The sequence below is a fragment of the Hippopotamus amphibius genome, chromosome 3 (genome assembly GCF_030028045.1).
Source record: "Hippopotamus amphibius kiboko isolate mHipAmp2 chromosome 3, mHipAmp2.hap2, whole genome shotgun sequence".
NCBI classification, from domain to species: Eukaryota; Metazoa; Chordata; class Mammalia; order Artiodactyla; family Hippopotamidae; genus Hippopotamus; species Hippopotamus amphibius.
In genome coordinates, this window is record NC_080188.1 from 188,107,658 (window position 1) to 188,127,138 (window position 19,481).

General features: G+C 32.2%; 1 protein-coding gene across 2 annotated transcripts in view; it reads right to left on the bottom strand.

Moving 5' to 3' along the window:
• Nucleotides 1-19,481, bottom strand: part of BRINP3 (BMP/retinoic acid inducible neural specific 3) — a 431,062-nt gene that overhangs the window by 114,102 nt on the left and 297,479 nt on the right. For both annotated transcript variants that reach the window (XM_057729558.1, XM_057729559.1), the window contains one exon: nucleotides 15,906-16,142. In XM_057729558.1, coding sequence (XP_057585541.1) covers nucleotides 15,906-16,142 — 237 coding nt within the window. The remainder of the gene's footprint in view (nucleotides 1-15,905; nucleotides 16,143-19,481) is intronic.

The window sequence follows — 19,481 nt, forward strand, 5'->3', positions numbered from 1 at the left end:
TAGGATTACTTTAAATAATAAAGGGCAAAAGGTCTAAACTGTGTCTAAGTGGTCCATAAACTTTCTATCAAATCCATTAAATAATGAACTTGGAAATTACAGCATATATTTGCCATGATTTCTTAGAGAAAGTGGTCAAACTCAATGTGTCATAATGCTCCATTTTAATTAGATATATAAATCATAACACCAGTCTCTATGTTTCTTTCATCTTCTATGAAATAGGAAGTGTAGTCTTTCTCATATGCAAGTCAGCAGAGGCTAAGTTTTCCCAGAATAACAAACAAGGCCAAGATATTGCTAGGTTTCAACAACAAAGACTTATTTCTTGCTCCTATGACACATCTGCCTCAGAGCGGGTGGGGCTCTACTGCCCATTGTGCTATTTCAGTGACACAAGCTGTCAGAGTCTTCACCATTTGGACCATTAGCAACTGCTTTGGCTGAAGAAGCAAACGTAAGGAATTGTACCTGGTTCTCAAAGGCTCCCCCTAGAGAATGACAAGCATTGTTTCTTCTCACATCTCCTTTATCTAAACAAGTCGCATGGCATATCTAAGGGTGCTGCAAGGTCAATTTTCTCATGTGCCCAAAAGGATGAGAAGCATCTGTATTTGCTGAAGAGAATAACTGATAACTTTATATTATATGTCAATGTCATTAGACAACCTGGAAATGTTGGTATATACTTTAAATATCTAACTTTAAAGATTTTATGACTATGTAAAATTTTCACAGGATATACCTTGACTTTGTGTTAATTTCTAATGCTCTCTTATTAGATTATCTGCATGAATCCAAAAGTCCAGGTTAAAATTTATATATTGTTGTCTTCATTTATCAGTGAAATAACTGACAAAGCAGTTCATGTAAAAGACAACAAAATTAACTCTTCATCTATATAAAGAGTTCACTCATTTTCTTTAGCAAAATGATGAAATTTAATAATAAATAGGACATCCTCTGAAAATGAATGAGTAGAACTATTTGTTAGTTTGTCATGGGGATACTGTCTACAGATTAAATTTATACAACAATGGAATATTTAACACACAAAGTACTAAGTTAGAAAATTTTAACCAAATCTGTGTGACCATTATGAGGTAACTAGAAGGTATGAAGGCACTGAGTGTTGATAGCCTTTGTCATAGCTTCCTAGAATTTAGTTGAAATGAATAACTATTTTTATCGAAATGACCAAGAAATCATTAAAAAAGTCATCGCATAGAGTCTTATTAAACCGACCATACAGTAAAGAGTAAAAATTCTCTGAATACTCAGTATCACTTATTAACCTCTCTTCACCACAGTCTGTATCTATGAGAAAACAAACAATAAACACTTAATGAAGTCACCATTTATTTTATTTTATGATACTGAATCAAAGCCTTGACTGATTTGTTTCAGACTAAAATGGATAGGAGACCAAATTATGAGTTCTAATAAATACAGACTATGATAGCTTTAGAGCACACATGTACATATATTGAGCGATAATTCTTCATAATAAATACATTAGGCTGATGGAAAAAAGCGTCATATTTTTGTGTTCTGATGTATCTATGTAATCTATCATGCTATTGGGAGGAGAAATACATGACAGTTGTTCTTGCTATTATTCAGATTTGAGTGATAGAAAAAAAGGCAAAAAAAAAAATCCCTCAAAATACCTTGGCAAAAAACAATACAACATAGAAGTAACATATTTTTGTTTCTTAGAATTTTTTTATGCCTACTGAAAAGATGAATTGTGTTATAGTTATTGTGACATTCTGAGAGACAGTAAATGAGGTAGATCGAACCAAAACGTGGGCAATGTCTTGCCAAGCATATATTTTGTTATCTCATTCATCAATCAATCAATATACATTGTGATATATAATGTGTCTACTAAATATGGCACACTTTACTAGTTTCTGTGCAATGATAAGAATAAATATGATGTTCTCTGCTCTCGAGGAATGTCAAACTCTTTTTAGATAGTTGGGATGGTGGCACTGATCTTGGTATGGAAATATATCAGGCAAACTGGAACAGGTAGAAGGTATTTGGCAGAAAGCCTTCTGGAATCTATATCAGGAATCATTACATAAAACACCTGCTTGGCATTCTACACCATCCTATTTCAGATGATGTTAAAAAATTAATTGAAGTACAAGATAAAATTTGGTTATGGCAAAGGTGATATTCATAATATATTAAATATGACACAGTCAGGCACTGATGAATCAGAGTGGCAACAGTGACCAATCAGAACAAACAGCAGTGAAAACCAAGTTGGTTTTGCTACATCAGTCTTGAAGCTGAATACTGTCTCTGGTGCTGAGGGTATCTGTAAATTACAGTAGACCGGTGAACAGAATCACCATAAACTCAAACATATTCTATTTTGTGAAACTCACAATTGAGACTTGGTATCATAAAAAACTTATTTTCTTTCCCTTACTCTTACATTCCAATTACCAAATGCTAGAAAACAACTGTGTTATAAATATAAGCATCTGACTGCCAAAAAACTTGACTCATGAGAAGGCAATATTATATGTGATAGCTAATTTAGAATGAGAATTTTATATCTAGTTCCTCTAATCTAAATAAAGTAACTGAGTGACAAATGAGGTAGCTGAAGTTTAAAGAGATTAAGTGATCAAAATCTTGTTACTGATAAAGCTTGTTTATCAGATGTTCTGCTATTTACTTTGGACACAGTTATGGGGACAGTGGGTTGAATATGTCAAAGTTCACTTAACACTATATACATCTCCATTCCCTGCTAATATATAAGACTGTAGAACTTCAGATGACAAGAGCAAAACATATATTTCCATCTAAGATTTTACGGTGAGAGTATGATGTTTTTTGTTGCTTGTGTCTGAAAAGCCAACTGTGCCTGACATTATGTCTATTCACAAATATTCTGGATCCTCTTCTAGGCATATGGTAAAATGGCATTTCTCTGTTTCCTTTGAAATTAGGCTTGGCCATAAACTATGATCATAGGTAATGGGAGTTGCTTTCCAGCAGTTCATATAAGAGCCAGTGAGGATTTATAGCACTCTTTCCACCATGGCCTCCATAACAAAACCACTCCAGATCATGACATTTCCTTCAGCCCGAATCCAGGAGTGAGGACAATGCAGTGCAAAGACTCCAGCTAACCTGTGTGGGCATGCAGTATGAGTGAGAAATGAGCTTTGTTTATAGCTGAAATTTTGGGGGGGGTTATTACTATTGCTATGTTACCAAGCTGATCTTGACTTATACAGAAATAAAAGCCAAAATGGAGGGTACAGTCTGTGCTGAAGAACACAAAAGTGTACATTTGTGACACTGACTTAGTGGATTGTGACTGTGTCAAGGACAGTTTCTCAGAGGCTGGAATGATGACCATCACATTAAGCAATGGGGAAACAGCTGGTAAAACTGCTACCTGTGGTAACTGAGGATGGAGATCATGTACCCAATAAACTCCCAGTGCCAGGGACGATGCCAGAAAACAGAATGTTAGTTCTGATGCTAATGATGGCTTCTGGCAAGGTATGGCAAGATATTACCCTCTGTCACAGTGACACATTGCTCCAGATGGAGGCTGGAGGGAGCAGACATAAAGAGGACACCACAGCCAACTAGTCATGGACAAGTGGTATGAGAAAAAAAGAAACTGTAATGGCATACTCCAAAGAGAATTTTTGATTTTGCATTTTTGTAGCCAAACCTAGATTTTGTCTGATATGCCGCCTCAAACTTAGAAGAGAACTACTGAGTTTGAAAGCAGAAATAAAAGGGAATAAATAGAGAAACAATAAATCAGAGTTGAAAGAGACAACTGCTTCTCAACTTCTAATATTAAAATAATTTATTCAGTTACAACAGTCAAGTAAAAGTCAGTCTCACAGCATGGATAAAATCTGGTGTCTGACCTTCATGTTTTTTGTCAAGACCACAGGATAGATTAATTTGTCTTAGGGAGTATGTTCAACAAAAGGTGTAGAACCCAGTAAATAATTTCATTGGGCAAGGCACAGATAAAGGAGTTTAACACAATCCCATGATTCAAATGAGAAAGGAAGGAAGGGAAATAGGGTGAAAAAGAAAAGAAAAATAGCAAATTTGGAAAACAGATCTAGGGAATACTGGGTGTGGCTATTGTGTAATGGGGAAGAACAAATCTCACTCCATATTGGATCTGTTTCTTTTACTTTAACCTTTGTATTCTATTGCTTTTGCTACAAGTTAAGAATGTTGCCTATAGCCTAAAACATACCAGAGTCATTCTCAAGGTTCTGACCTTCAAATGCATAACTCTTTTCCATCCCTACAGAGATTAAAAGTTGCAAAACAGAATAATATTTGTCTTGTCCAAGGTCTACAGGAACATCGTGACCTGACCTACATAGACAGCCATAAGAACAAAGGATTCTGAAACCAAGAAGTTTGCAGCAACAAACTCCACCCTTTCCCCTTTTAGTATAAAAGAAATCTGAATTCTAACACTGATAGGATGGTTCTTTGTGTCACTAGTCTGCCATTTTCTCAGTCCGCCGGCTTTCTGAATAAAGTTGCTATTCCTTGTCCCAACAACTCATCTCTCAATATTTTTGCCTGTTGTGCAAAGAGTAGTATGACCTTGGACTCTGTAACAATTGGTCCATGGAATTGACTGAACTCAAATGGATAAAAGACCAGTAAATGTATACATGAGTTGTAATGCTGAAGAAACCATGACTGCTGGCTAAAAAGCATATGAAGTTTAAGATTTAAAATCACCTTTGATTCCCAATGTTTTCCACCTCACAAGGCTTTAGCAACTCGTGTGGTGGCAAGATGGTTTTCTAAAGCTCCTCTGACTATGTTATTCTTTCATATCTAAGAAGAAAAATGAATAACACTTCCTATAGCTATTGTGGAAAAATAGAGGTTATTTTGTCTCTCCAAGATACTCCTAGGAAATACATTTCTGGGTCTGCATGACCCAATTTTTCATGTGTCTTAAATTGATCTTTGTAGCCAGGGGAATGGATTCTTGTGATTTGCTTGCGTTAATCAGAGAGCAATTCTAGATCTCAGTATGAGCTCAGTCCCATAAACTGTGCAATACTAAGAATGGCAGTGGGGGTTCCTCAAAGAAAAATGGGGGTGTTACAGTGTCAAGGAAAGAGAAGACTGAGAGGAAACAGCAGGATTTTATTAAAGTTATAATGTTTAAGTGGATTATTAATTAAACTTAAAATGCTTTATTTAGATATACTTATTTTTCCTGAAAAATATCTTTTTCCCATAATCTGATAAATATCATCTGAGAGAGAAACTATTTTTGGAAAGAAAATTAAGAATAGTCTACATAAAAAAAAAAAAAAAGAAGAAATACATTATTTGTTTAAAGTTTGTAAATCAAGTTAACCCAACTTTTATACTACATTTTGCCATTATAGCATTAGAAAGTTTATCCATTTTCAGATGAAGTGTCAAATGGAAAGCATTCTCTAAGAGTAACACCTAGACAATTTCATTACCAGGTGGCCTCCAACTGCCATTCTTGGTTCACCAGATGAGTATCCTTACATTTAATAGGACATGATCCTGATAAAGATCTACGTTGACAGCATATAATACACCTTAGATTTCCTTTATACCAAATGATAGCACCATTTTCTAAAGAGTAAAGAAGACATGTCAAAAATTTCTAAAAGATTTGTGTTCTGTGTAAACCAAGTCCTTTATTTTTTTCTTAAGCTTATTTATTACTTTTGTCACCCTATTACATAGTAGCAGCTTAAGTAATTAAGTTTCTTATTTATCTGAAAAAGAACTGAGGATAATTCAGAATATCATATGGGGAAAATACTACATTGCTATCTATTTAGTAGTTTATTATTTTTCTGGCAATTTTGGTAAATAAGTGCATAATCCAAATTAAAATAAATTGTGCTTTTAATTATTTGGATGTATCTGTAAAACTGTAAGAACTCCCAGTTTTTTCATTAGGCTTGAATCCTTGATCCAAATCTGGGTAGATGTTGTCTCTAAGTAATTGGCAACAAAATTTTTGTTTCTATCTAATTAAATATAATATATAAACCAGTTTTTGTTTGGCACTGCTACTGTGACAGTGCATGTGTTTTGTTTTGTTTTTTCTGCCTCTATTTTTCTCTATATCTTTCCATATATCCTTATCCTATACAGTTTCTTTCACTATAATCAATGTGATATATACACCACCATTATTTCTTAGTAAACAACATTCATTTTTTTTTCTGAAAATCTAAAGGTAGAGAATGGATAAATTTGTTTAAAATATAGTTATTTCAACCAATACTTCTCTCAGATGGCAAGATAGGAAAAGAGAAATACATTCTATTTTGGAATTTTCTGACACTTTTATTTGCAGGCTGTAAAGGGTGTATTTTCCAGGACCTCTTTTTACAGAACAAAATGAATCCTATAATAATGATATGTGATATATAAATGATCAAATAAAAAAATAGCTTAGCATTACACACTAATCTAATCTAGTGATTGACTTTTACTCTTGGTGATAATAGAAAACACATATAACAGAAAGATATTTACAAACAAGTTATCCTGACCCAATAAAATTCAAAGCATATTTTGTTTTTGTGTATGTGGTGACTGGCATTCTGTATGGTTACTATGTGCACTCTAATTCACACTCTTCAACACTTATGTTGTTGGTTAAGGAAGAATTTCCTAAATGCAGATGCATTACTCTATTTTGATAAAATAATAGATAAACACAGCAAAGGAAACTATAAACAAGATGCAGCTCAATATCAAAAAAACAAACAATCCAATCAAAAAATGGGCAGAAGACCTAAATAGGCATTTCTCCAAAGAAGACATACAGATGGCCAAGAGGCATATAAAAAGCTGCTCAGCATCACTAATTATTAGAGAAATGCAAATCAAAACTACAATGATGTATCACTCCATGATGGTTAGAATGGACATCATCAGAAAATCGACAAACAATAAATGCTGGAGAGGGTGTGGAGAAAAGAGAACCCTCTTGCAGTGTTGGTGGTAATGTAAATTGATACAGCCACTATGGAAAACAGTATGGAGATTCCTTGAAAAACTAAAAACAGAATTACCGTATGACCCAGCAATCCCGCTACTGGGCATATACCCAGAGAACACCATAATTCAAAAAGACACATGCATTCCAATGTTCATTGCAGCCCTATTTACAATAGCCAGGTCATGGAAGCAACCTAAGCATCCAGCAACAGATGAATGAATAAAGAAGATGTGGTACATATACAATGGAATATTACTCAGCTGTAAAAAGGAATGAAATTGGGAATTTGTAGTGTCATGGATGAACCTATAGACTGTCATACAAAATGAAGTAAGTCAGAAAGAGAAAAACAAATATTATATATTAACATATATATGCAGAATATAGAAAAATGTATGAACAGATCAATCTATGATAGATCATAAAATTTACAACGAAGTAATTCCTCCAGTTAAATATGAATCAGCTATATACACTAGGTATTAATTAAATATAAACATTTTCAATATTAGAGAAAGTTTCAGAGATGTCATGAAAAAAATAGATTCATCCTGTAAATCATTCTTTTCCCAACATCAGCACAACTGAAATAGTATGGCAAGAGTCTGGTTTTAAACCTAAGATGGGCAACCCAAATATGAGTTAATATTAAAATGTCTGATTTTATTAATAGTACTAGCTTTTAACTAGTAGTTCAAAACCTCTGGACATTGAATATTTCTGACTAATTTTTGACCAATTTACTACAAATTTAGGCATACAATATGTAGCAAACTTTAAAAATATTGATTCATTCAATTATTCTGATTATGTTCTTCAGATTATTTAGATGTCAAAATTCTTGTTCTTATTTTTAAAATTTTAATTATATTATGATATAAATACAGTAAAATGTACATAAGTATAAACCCAGAGAATTTTCAAAAACCCAACATACTATGATTGCCAGTCTATGAATCAAGGAATCTTTAATTTTTAACACCAAATAAACACCTGGACCCTTATTCATTGCATCAGCCCTTGCCTCAGCAAAGGCACTGTATTCCTGATTTGAAACAGCACAGTTCAACTTTGCATGTTTTTATACTTAATATAAATGGAATCACTTAATGTATATGTATATACATATCTATACACTATATAGTTTCCACTTTAACAGTATTAAGAATAATGCTACTGTGAACATTCTTGTACACTTTTGTGTATTTGTTGTTGCAAATATGTACATATTTCCTTGGGTTTCTATTTAGGAATGAAATTGCTAGGTCATAGGATATGATACATTTGCCTTTGGTAGATCTTGTCAAATATATTTCCAAAGAGAAATTAATTACACACACCCACCATTATTATGTGAGCATTCCAGTTGTTTTAAGTTTCACTTATTATTTCTGTCTTTCCTTCCTTCCCTCCCTCTTTCCCCTCCTTCTTTTCTTTCTTTTTTTTTTCTTTGTAATTTTACCCATTCTTGTAGATGTGTAGTGGTAACATATGATAGCTTTATGGCTTTATCTACCTATTTCTGATGACTAACACTGTTGAACACTTCATCATATGATTCTATTGTACTTCTATATAAACTCTAAAATCAGCTTGTCAATTTCTGGCATGGGGGGAGAATTATAAGATGTTTTATTAGAAATGTGTTGAAAAGGTTATTTTGGGAAGACTTGACATCTTTACATTACGAATCTTTAGATCCAAGAACATGATACGGTCCTTTATTTAGGTCTTCCATTTTTTTTCTCAGATATATTTTGTCATTTTCAATGTGAATATTTTTACCTCTCTAAAATGTGAAGTTCTGTTAGATTTATTTCAAGATATCTGATATTTTTGTGTTGCTCTTGTAAATGGTATTACCTTTAACAATTTTATTTTTAATTTGTGGTATATGGCTGTATAAATTACTTTGTATGATCTTTTGTGCTGTAAACTTGCCAAACATTTATTTATTTGAAATACTTTATCTTTTGAATTTTCTATGTATACCATCATATTATATTTGAATATGATAATTTTATTATTCCTTTCCAATACTTATGCCTTTCTTTTTTCTGCCTAATTGCACTAACTAGAACTTTGTGTACATTTTTCAGTAAAAGTAGTGAGAATGGATATTGCTATCTCATTCCTGCTCTAAGGGAAAATCTGTTCAAATTTTCACCATTATATGTGAAGTTTTTGTTGAAATTGTTAAAATATGAAACTTTCCAGTATTCTAAGTTTGTTCAAAGATTTTTTTAAGTCATAAATAAGTGTTTTTTTCCTAAATCTAGTGAAATGTTCACATGATCCTATTCTATTTCTCATTTGTGATGAAATCTGATATTTTGAAACAAATTAATCTTAATAAAATTCAATTAGTCATACTATAGTATTATTTTTATGTATTGCTTTCTAAAAATTAATATTTTGTTAGAAATTTTACATTGCTAATCATAATAAAGATTGTTTATAATTTTATTATTCTATTTCTGAAAGAAGTTCCTTGGGGGAAACATTTTAATAAATTGAAACATTTTTTTCTTATATAGTGAATAACTTAATCTTTGATCTTTTTTCCTGTCAAATTTGACAAATTTACTTTTGGAAAATGTGTCTATTTCATCCAAATTGGTCATTTTATTGGTATAAAGTTCTTCATAATGTCCTCATAATTTTTATGATTTCTGTAGTCTCTCGAATGATGTGTCCTTTCACTTTCCTGATATCACAATTTTGTACATTTTTCAATTTTTTTCTTCATTACTTTTGGTAATTATTAGGTTTATTAATCTTTTCAGAAAACCAACATTTGACTCTGGATCTTCTCTACCTGCTAAGTGCTTTCAATCATATTAATTTTTCCTATTGTCTTCCTTCCTTCTCTAATTAAGGGTAAAATTAAATATTTATTATTTTAAGTGTTTAAGGTAAAAGCTTAAATACTTGATTCTCAGGCTTCTTTTGTTTTCAAAATTATACCTTAAGGCTATAAATTCCCCCCCCCCCAAAACAATTCTTTATGTGCATTACACATTTTGATTTGTCCTATTTTTTTTACTGTTCAGTTCAACATATTTTCTCCTTTTTATAATTTCTTCATTGACTTAAACTTTTGACTTAACTTCCTTTTCATGAATTATTTAGAAGCCTAGCATTTAATTTTCAGGAAGATAAAGTTTCCCATTTATCTTCTATTGATTTTAGTCAGATTCCACTGTAGTCAGAAAACACATTCTAAATGATTTCAGGGTGGGGGGGTGGTAAGATGAATTGGGAGATTGGGATTGACATATATACATTAATATGTATAAAATACATAAATAACAAGGAAAAAGATTACACAAAAAATAAACTAAAATAAATTTAAAAAAATAAATGATTTCAAACTCCTGGAGTTTGTTCAGGCTTACTTTACAATTCAGCATATGACAAAACTGGGTAAATATTTCATGAGCATTGGGAAAATGTGAATTCTATATTTTTGTTGTTGTTGAGTGTCATATATATTTTATTTTACTCACATCTGTTAACTTATCTCTCAAATTCAATAAATCTTCCCTGACATTCATTTTGGTTGTTCTTTCATATATTAAATAAGTATGTTAAAATGTCACACTATGATTCTGTATGTGTCTTTTGTTCCTTTTGGTTCTGTCAATTTTTCTTCATGTTTTTGGGGGCTCTGCTTTTAAGTATTGACCAAGAAGACCTGAACATTCCCCTCAGCTTTACTAAAATTCAAACAGATTTCTTCCCTGACTTCCCTTTTCTTTAGAAAACTTGCAATTGTAAAGTATTTCTCTGTCCCTTAAAGTAAATCTTCTACAAACCAGATATGTCTTTCTCAAGGATCTAGGAATCATCCTTTTGACTTGTAATCATCAAAGGAAAAGGAGATAGCACACCTATCTCCTATTCTCTGCAGAAAAGTAGGAGACTAACCTCAATAAGGGGCAATTAGTAAATACAGATGGCCTACTCATATTGACCACCCTCTACTAAAAAAACAATGGATCAATGATGAAATCAAAAAGGAAATTAAAAAATACCTTGAGACAAAAAACAATGAAAACACAACCATACAAAATATATGGGATGCAGCAAAAGCAGTTCTTAGAGGGAAGTTCATAGCAATACAGGTCGTCCTCAAAAAGCAAAAAAAAAAAAAAAAAAAAAAAAAAAAAAAAAAATCAAATAAACAACATAACCCACCACCAGAAAGAACTAGAAAAAGAAGAACAAACAAAACCTAAAGTCAGCAAAAGGAAGGAAATAATAAAGAACAAATGAATAAAATACAGATTAGAGAAACAATAGAAAAAATCAATAAAACCCAAAGTTCATTCTGTGAAAGAGTAAACAAAATTGACAAACCTGTGGCCAGGCTCACCAAGAAGAAAAGAGAGAAGACCCAAATTAAACAAAATAGAGAATGAAAGAGGAGAAATTACAACTGATACTGCAGAAATGTTGACCATCCTCTCTGCTAATGTCCTCTAGTACTTTACCATGAGCTAATTCTAGTGTTTTAAAAATTCTCCTGCCCTTTATATCAGAGGAGTTGAGTTTAATCTTCCTTCTGTATTGTAAGTCTCTCTCCTTTATTACAAGAGTCTTTAGCACTTACTTGCCTATTTAATTGGTGTGGTGCAATTTTTATTCTGCAGTTCATATACATTAATAATTATGATATTAATTCCTGTTGGATTGACTATTTTATTATTATGAAATATTTTTTATCTCAACTAATATATTTTGCTTTCAAATTTACCTTAGTATTTTTTGGCTCATGTTTGCAATACATATTTTTCCACCATTCAACCTCTATGTCTTTTATCAGGTCTCTAGTAAACAGCAAATAGTCTTTTACTTATTTTTATTATTATTAATCACTAGTCCTACAATATTGGTCTTTTATTTAGACTATTTACTGTAATAAGAAAATAGAATATTTAATATAATAACCATTACAATGGAATTATATCTGGCCCAACACAATTTACTGATAAGACAATCCAAATGTTCCTCTTTCTGCTACATTGATCTATTTGACCAAGATGACTTTTCTCCTGTTTTCTACTTTATTGGTCTTTTTTCTCTAGTTATATCAGAAGAATTTTCTCTGTCTTTTTTTTCCCAACAGATTTTCTATGATATGTTTTTCTGTGGTTTTCTTCATATTAATCTTTCTTTGTGTTTGTTGTGCTTTTTGGAATCTGTAGGTTGAATTTGGAAGTTTTCAGTTTAAAAAAATTTCATGCATAGCTCACATGCTTGCCTTGCATCTATCCAATATTTTGTTGTTGCTTTCCTCACTCCTTCCATTTCTATCTATGCTATTAAGCTGTCTTCATGTTCACTAATCCTGTTACCAACTGTGCTAAGACTCTGATTAAAACAAAATTTTGAGTTATTGATTTCAGATACTGCATTTTCATGTTTTAGAAGTTCCTTTAGTCCAGTTGTAGAGATTCCAAATCTCTAGTGAAGTTTTCAATATCTCTATCTACTTTATCCTTCCTTTCCTTTCATTTTTTGAGCATTTTAATAATAATGATCTGAAAATTGTTCCTATTAATTTCAATATCTGGATCATCTCACATCTGTTACCTGGTTTCTTTTTGATATTAGCCATAAGGTTTTGTCTTTTCAAATATGTTGTAAATTCGAGTATTACATTCATCGTAAATAAAAGGAATTGTAGAGATTTTAGAAAATGTTTTCCTCCTCAAGAGGTCACTCTCTTCATATTTTACAGACACTATAAGGAGTTGATCCTAAAAAGATCAGGATTTGAGCTATATCAGTGAGGGGTTATACTTGTATAGAACTCAATCTGGCTCTGATTCTCCCCAGTCCTTAGGGTATGGCTCTTCAGAACTTTCAATTAAGGACCTGGTGAGCATTTGCTACTTCAGTCCTTTAGCAATGCAAATGATTTAATTCTTTCATTCAGAGGTTTTTAGTTTATCTCTTTAGTCATCTGCCATAGGTTAAGGCAAGTGTCTTAAAGAGAAGACTGGTCATATATTTAAAACTCCTTAAGCCTCCAATTTTCTCAGTTCAATCCACTATGACTGCAGAATTTTATTCTGATTTCTCTGTCTTGGAATGGCAGCATTTTTCAGGGGTTTGTCCTGGATTCTCAGCCCTGAATTGATAAATGTGCCCCAGGGAAAAGCAGTTGTAGAAACACAGTGTCACTTCCTCATTCTCTCTGAGGATTTTCCATCCTTCCCTGTTTTATTTTCAAGCTCCTCCCTCTAGAGAGTTTTTACCTTTTAAGCACCTGAAAGTCTATGATAATGTCATTCAGCTTGCAGACTTTTGAATAGTCCTTTAGCATACAGCACTATCTGAAATTCAGTAAATATCCTGTGGTAAAACTGTACTTCTTTAGGCCTGTTGAGTCTAGAATTTTGTCACTTTAGTCTCCACGACCACTAGAAGCTTTGTTGATTTTTCTTTCACCCACAAGCCACTCTCTGCCTGGGGAAATGCAGAGTCCTGAGGCTCTGTTCATGGAATTAAATAAATTAATGAATAAAACAAAAAGGAAAAAAGGAAGGAAGGAAGGAAGAAAGAAAGAATGAATTAAAAAGAAAGAAAAAAAGAAGGAAAGAAAGGAAGAAAAGTTATGAATCCCTAGCTTACATCTCGTGCCAGGAATTTTAGTCCATTTGGTTGTAACTTTTATGATCTATTATATCTTTAAAAATTTATTTTAAAAGTTATTTGACTTTTTAGTTACTATCAATAGATGTATTGGCCTACTTCAATCTACTCTATTTCACCTGGAAACAAAATCCCCAAAGCTTATTTGGTGATTTTCTAAAATATCATCTCAAAGCAAAATAATGGGGGTAGCATTCCTCTGTGAGTTACACAAGTATGGGATTTCTAAGATTCTTTGGTCTAACACATCATACACTGTGATATGTAAACAGAAGCTTTTTTTTTTTTAATTTAACCCTAAGAAGACTACCATATATTGTAGTTTATCTAAAAGTATTGCATTTCATAATAATTTAAAAATATTAGATGGTTCTACTTAAATATAACATATTAGATTTCTCTTTTAAATTTAATTTAATTTTTTTAGGTTTCTAATATATTACTTATAAACATTCTATTGGAAAAACTAAGAAGAATTTGTGGTTAGAAATTCACTCCAACAATATCAAGGAGATACAAAATTTTGATTCTTAGACAGTTTTCCCTATTTGTAAAAATAGAAATATTACTAAAATGGAGGATTGTTTATTATACACTATTTTGATCAAAATTTATCTCACAAAAATCTAAATCTATGAACTCTTCCTAAATCTATTTATTTATACTTTTATAATTTGGGTGTTCTACTATCAAATTTTGAAAGCATCAATTGTGTTTTTTCTTGTCTGATGTTAGCTGTGGGCTTGTCATTTATGGCCTTGTTGAGATACGTTCTTTCTGCTATGTTAAAATATTATTGTCAGTTTTTAAGTGTGTTTGGTTAAATGAATCACTGGCAAAATTATAACATTCAAGCATATAAATCTGACCTCTTGGCAATTAAAACCTCTTTTGCCATTTTGAAAATTAGTCATGTCCAACAATTTTGACGAAATGCTACATAATTATGCTCACCACAAAAATCTGGGGATTTTTATTATTCCATTATCATGAATGATTATATATGTTGTTATCAATATTTTTCATTTCATGTTGAGGCATTCTTAACATTTTATTTAAGTTCATTGCTTTATGAAATAAAGGCTATTACAGGTTACATAGTCCATAAGAAACAATATCAAAACACATATATGCACTCCTAAAAATTCAGAAGTAACAGAAACAAACCCCACAAACATTATTAAATCAAAATTGATCTAAATTTGGTTTAAAAATAAGTAGTTGAGTGAAAGTGCACATTCATGAGATTCACTTTAATGTAAAGAAAGTATAGACAACCACTCTCTGGATCTTGCCTCCCAAGTGGAACTCAGGGGCCACAGGAATAGTCCAGAGGGGCATCTGAGGTGTTGGACTAAGAATGCTGTCAGCCATATCAATAAACAATAAGCAAAAGCTGTTGTGGCCATCAGTCACCACAGCCACTGCAGCCACCCTGACATGAGCCCTGAGGGAACTCAGGATGGAAACAAGATACCAACCATCAAGGCATCAGCCTCTGTAGCCCACCTCCTACCATGCACCCTGAGGAGGCTCAGGATGAGGTAGCACAGGATACTGGCCCCAGATAGCTGAGGGGCATATCGAAGGAAAGAGTTCAATGAGCCTTGACTTTGCATCTTCCCACACACAGAAAAGCACTAAATTCCTTAACTTGAGATATCTGGTTTTCCTTAATTAACAGTACCTTTGGATGTTCTGACTACCTGGTCTTTATATAGGACTCTCACCAAACTCCTATATATTCTGGCTCCTCTGTTACCTCTTTGGATCCCTCCCTCAGAGTGATCTGAAAGTCCTGTCTCCTGGGCTTGAAGTGCTCAGAAAATCCGCTGAATAAAACATAATTGCACAATTCTCAACTTCCAGGTTGTGCATTTTTTTCAGTCAACAATTGAAATTCTTATAATGAGAAAGGCAAGAACTTTGTTTATTAAATGACTAATAAATCAACTCAAGAGCAGGCTAGGTTCTATTGCCAATAGTACATAGCAATACACAAAGTGCCATATAGGTTTTCAGTAAAATATTGAATAACTGTCAATATGATCAATACACACGTCCATTTGAAAGAATAATAAGAATAAGTTGAATAAAATCCTCCAAGTATGTAATAGTTTCTCCCAAAGGGTTAAACAGTCTTCTCAATATAGCATTATTTTTGGCAAAGTTTAGAAGCGTTAGATTAAAATATATATCTTACCTGATTCCTCAAAGTCAATGTTGTAGGCTTTCCAGGTTTCAGTTATGCGAAGAAGATTCTCTTCCATGGCTTGAATGTCCATGGAGGGGCAATTGCATTCTGGAAATTTGGGACCACACTGACACCAGCAATCATTGTCCTTGCAGATAAACTCTCCCTCTGAATTGCAAGCAATGTAGCTCAAAGCTGCTTGTACAAAACGTTCCTGAAGGTAGTCTGGAAGGAGTACTTGCAGCCCTTAAAGAACAAACCAAAAAAGTAAGTTTATTTTGATAAAGAAAAAAGCATAATACATATTTATGGTATTCAAAAAAGGTCAAAATTTTAGTATATTGTTATGGATTTACACATATTTTAAAACCATCATTAGAAAATTATTGAAGTCTGCAAAATTGCAAATATATATAATTCTTTTTAACATACACTGACTCCATGCACTGTTCAACAATCCTGGAAATTATAGAGGTGTTTAATACTCAGATTATCTGATTTTGTTTTTTAAACTGATTGGCATTTGACTTAATTTATCAGAATATTTGGTTATTTTTATTTAATGTAGATAGAACTTATCTTCCTATGCTTTTGAAAAGAGATGTGTGCATCTATTTTCTACCACTTGATTTCAAATGGTTTTCAATATTTTCATTTTACCTTCAGCTCCTTTTCTATCAGCTTACATCTACATAGATACCATAATACAAAGGGCTGTGGCACTGGTGAAAGAATTATGAAATGTTGCTGCAATGCTTATTTCATGCCACTAACAACACATAACTTTATGAGTCTATTTTTCATATGATCACTTAGATTGACTACAGAGAAACTATCAGATAAACTGATTTAGTCATTTCACAGTTTATTTCCTTGTCATGTATTAAGACAGCCTTAGTGATACAGTTTATTACTTTTCTACATGCAAGTTTAGTAAAGTTGCTAACTTCAGAAAATATCAAAAATGAAAATAAGGCTACAAAATTAATATTTGGAGATCTCTACTAGTTTTACATTTTAGCACTTCTTGATAAATGGAAAAATCTAATCAAAAGGGTAAATATTCAATGTAATCAGTAGATAAAAATAAACATAAAAGTAAGGGAAAATTCAGTCAATACCTAAATGCTATTTACTATAAAATTTGACTTTTACAAGTTTACATTTCCTTTCTAACAAAAAAAAAATCAATTTTTTGATATGACCATTAACTGTGAGGTTAATTTAATTAAAAGCATTTAGGAAAAAAATCTACTTTGTAAATATCTTGACAATTGTACCTATCTCATTCTTCAAGTTAATTCTCTCATAGGTTTGTCAGGAAAAATACTCTTAGCACTTTTAAAATTGCTTTACTATTCGTTTTCATTTAATACGAAATAAATAACATTTGTTGAATGCCTTCCATTTGGAAGAGACTTTCTAAGGAAAGTACAAATATGAAGGTGACCTAAACATACACTTGCCCTAAGGTACTTGCAATATACTTAGGAAAAATAAAAGAAGTAATATATAATATTAGAAGTATATAATAGTACTATGCAATAGTACTTAATAACTACTAGAGTTGGGTACATATATTTCACTAGGTAAAATTAATTGGCAAAGCAATCACATTAGGTTCATAAGATTAATAAAACTTTTCATAAAAAAGGTAGACTGGAACATTATTTGACACATAGATCGTTTTCAGCATTATGAGAGGTTTTTTGGTTGCATAAGATAATACATTAACAACATCACACACAAATGAACTGCAGAATATACTTTTTTAAAATAGAAACTTGTAGTATTGTTTCAATGGACATGAACTGTAAGAATGCAATGAGTGAGTTGCTTAGAAAAATAAATCTAGAGTAATGTTATTGTGGCCCCTATATCGGTGTGAAGTGTATGGAACTAATTCACTTGTATTTAAATGATGTTTAACCATGAAGATACTCTGAGTGGTACTTTATTTGGAAGTAGAAGACATAAGGAAAAAACGTTAGTTTAGACAGAAGACTGAAAATATCTAAACTAAGGAAATGGTGATAAAAAGGCAATTTAGGAGACAGGAGAAGAGGAATGAGAATCTACTAGACAGTAATTTATTTGATGTAAGGCAGGTGAAATATGTCAAATGACTTGGAGGAGCAAAATGATAAAGCTAGAAATATTCTTAAATGTTTAGTCCTGTGGGTCACCAAAATACTGCATACTTCAGAAATATCTAGTGATTTCTTCTGAAAATACTGCTATTCGGTGTTAAAAACAGACTAAGTCAGGGTCTCTGTTAATGAGACTCAGGAGTCAGCATATGCTTATCTTAATATTGTAAGTTTAACATCTCAGGTAACAGTAAGTCTGTGGAACAGTTATATGGAACCCACTAATTATCTCAATCTTAATTTTAGGAAAAATACACCCCAAAACAAAAAGAAATCCAGAGAATTTATGTAGTATTTAAAATGTCATAAACCAAGTAGTTGAATTATGATTTTCAATCTGTAAAAATGACAGTGTCTTTGCAGAAACAGAGAAGGCTAAAGTAATTTGGGGAGGAATGATTGGTGGCAAGAAATCATGCGTTCAGTTTTAGACATGCAAGGATTTCTGCCATATTATTTCTCTGTCTCTGTATCTATCTGTCATCTACCTATTTATCTATATCTAAAGAAAAGAAACTGACATTCTGTAAAAAACACACAAAAAATAACAAAGATTTTTTGGAAAAGACGTCTACAGACAGACCACTCAAAATCTTATAATTTTATAACTAAACCACTAATGTAAACAATAATTGGTACCTAGAGAGAAACTTGAACTGCTTTGGTAGACAACTCAGAGGGGCTAGGGGCTGTTCTATAGACCTCCCCCCCCCCTTTTTTAAGGTACAGAAACAATAGAGTAAAAATACCGATAAGACTGTTATTAGAGAAAGTCTACTTAGTGATGAGGGAAGGCTAAGGAAGCTGAGTTCTGAGCTTAGGGGATACTGTGAAGGTGAGCCTGAGAGGCAGGGAAAGTGTTACAAGCTGAAAGCTGCAGAGTAAAACATGAATGTGTCCAGTATTGGAGGACCAGTTTTTACCTAAACTTCTCACTAGGAACAACTAGAAAATATAGATAATATATTAAAATAATCAGTTTATACTGTATAGTGGAGAAAACCATATTCAATATACTGTAATAACCTATAATGAAAAAGAATCTAAAAAAGTATACATAGAGAGATTCAGTTCTATATATATATATTGAAGCAAATCACTTTACTGTATGCCTGAAACTAACAACATTGTAAATCAAGTGTACTTCAATTTAAAAAAAATCTGTTTGAAGGAATCTGAAGGCCAATAAAAGTGAGGATGTCTGGGACTAACCTGGCAAGAAGAGAATCCTTTGGAGTGAATCCAATTAGCAAAGCAAAAATTGAAGTTTAGAACCAGCCATGATAAAGATGGCAAATTTCTCAGGATTTGCTGGACTAAAGAAGGGCTATATACCCAAGAAGTAATTAAACAAACAAACAAAAAATTAGCTTTCACATGTCTAAAGCATACTTTCAAATGGGTCAACTAAAATACTATTGGAAACAAAAGTAAA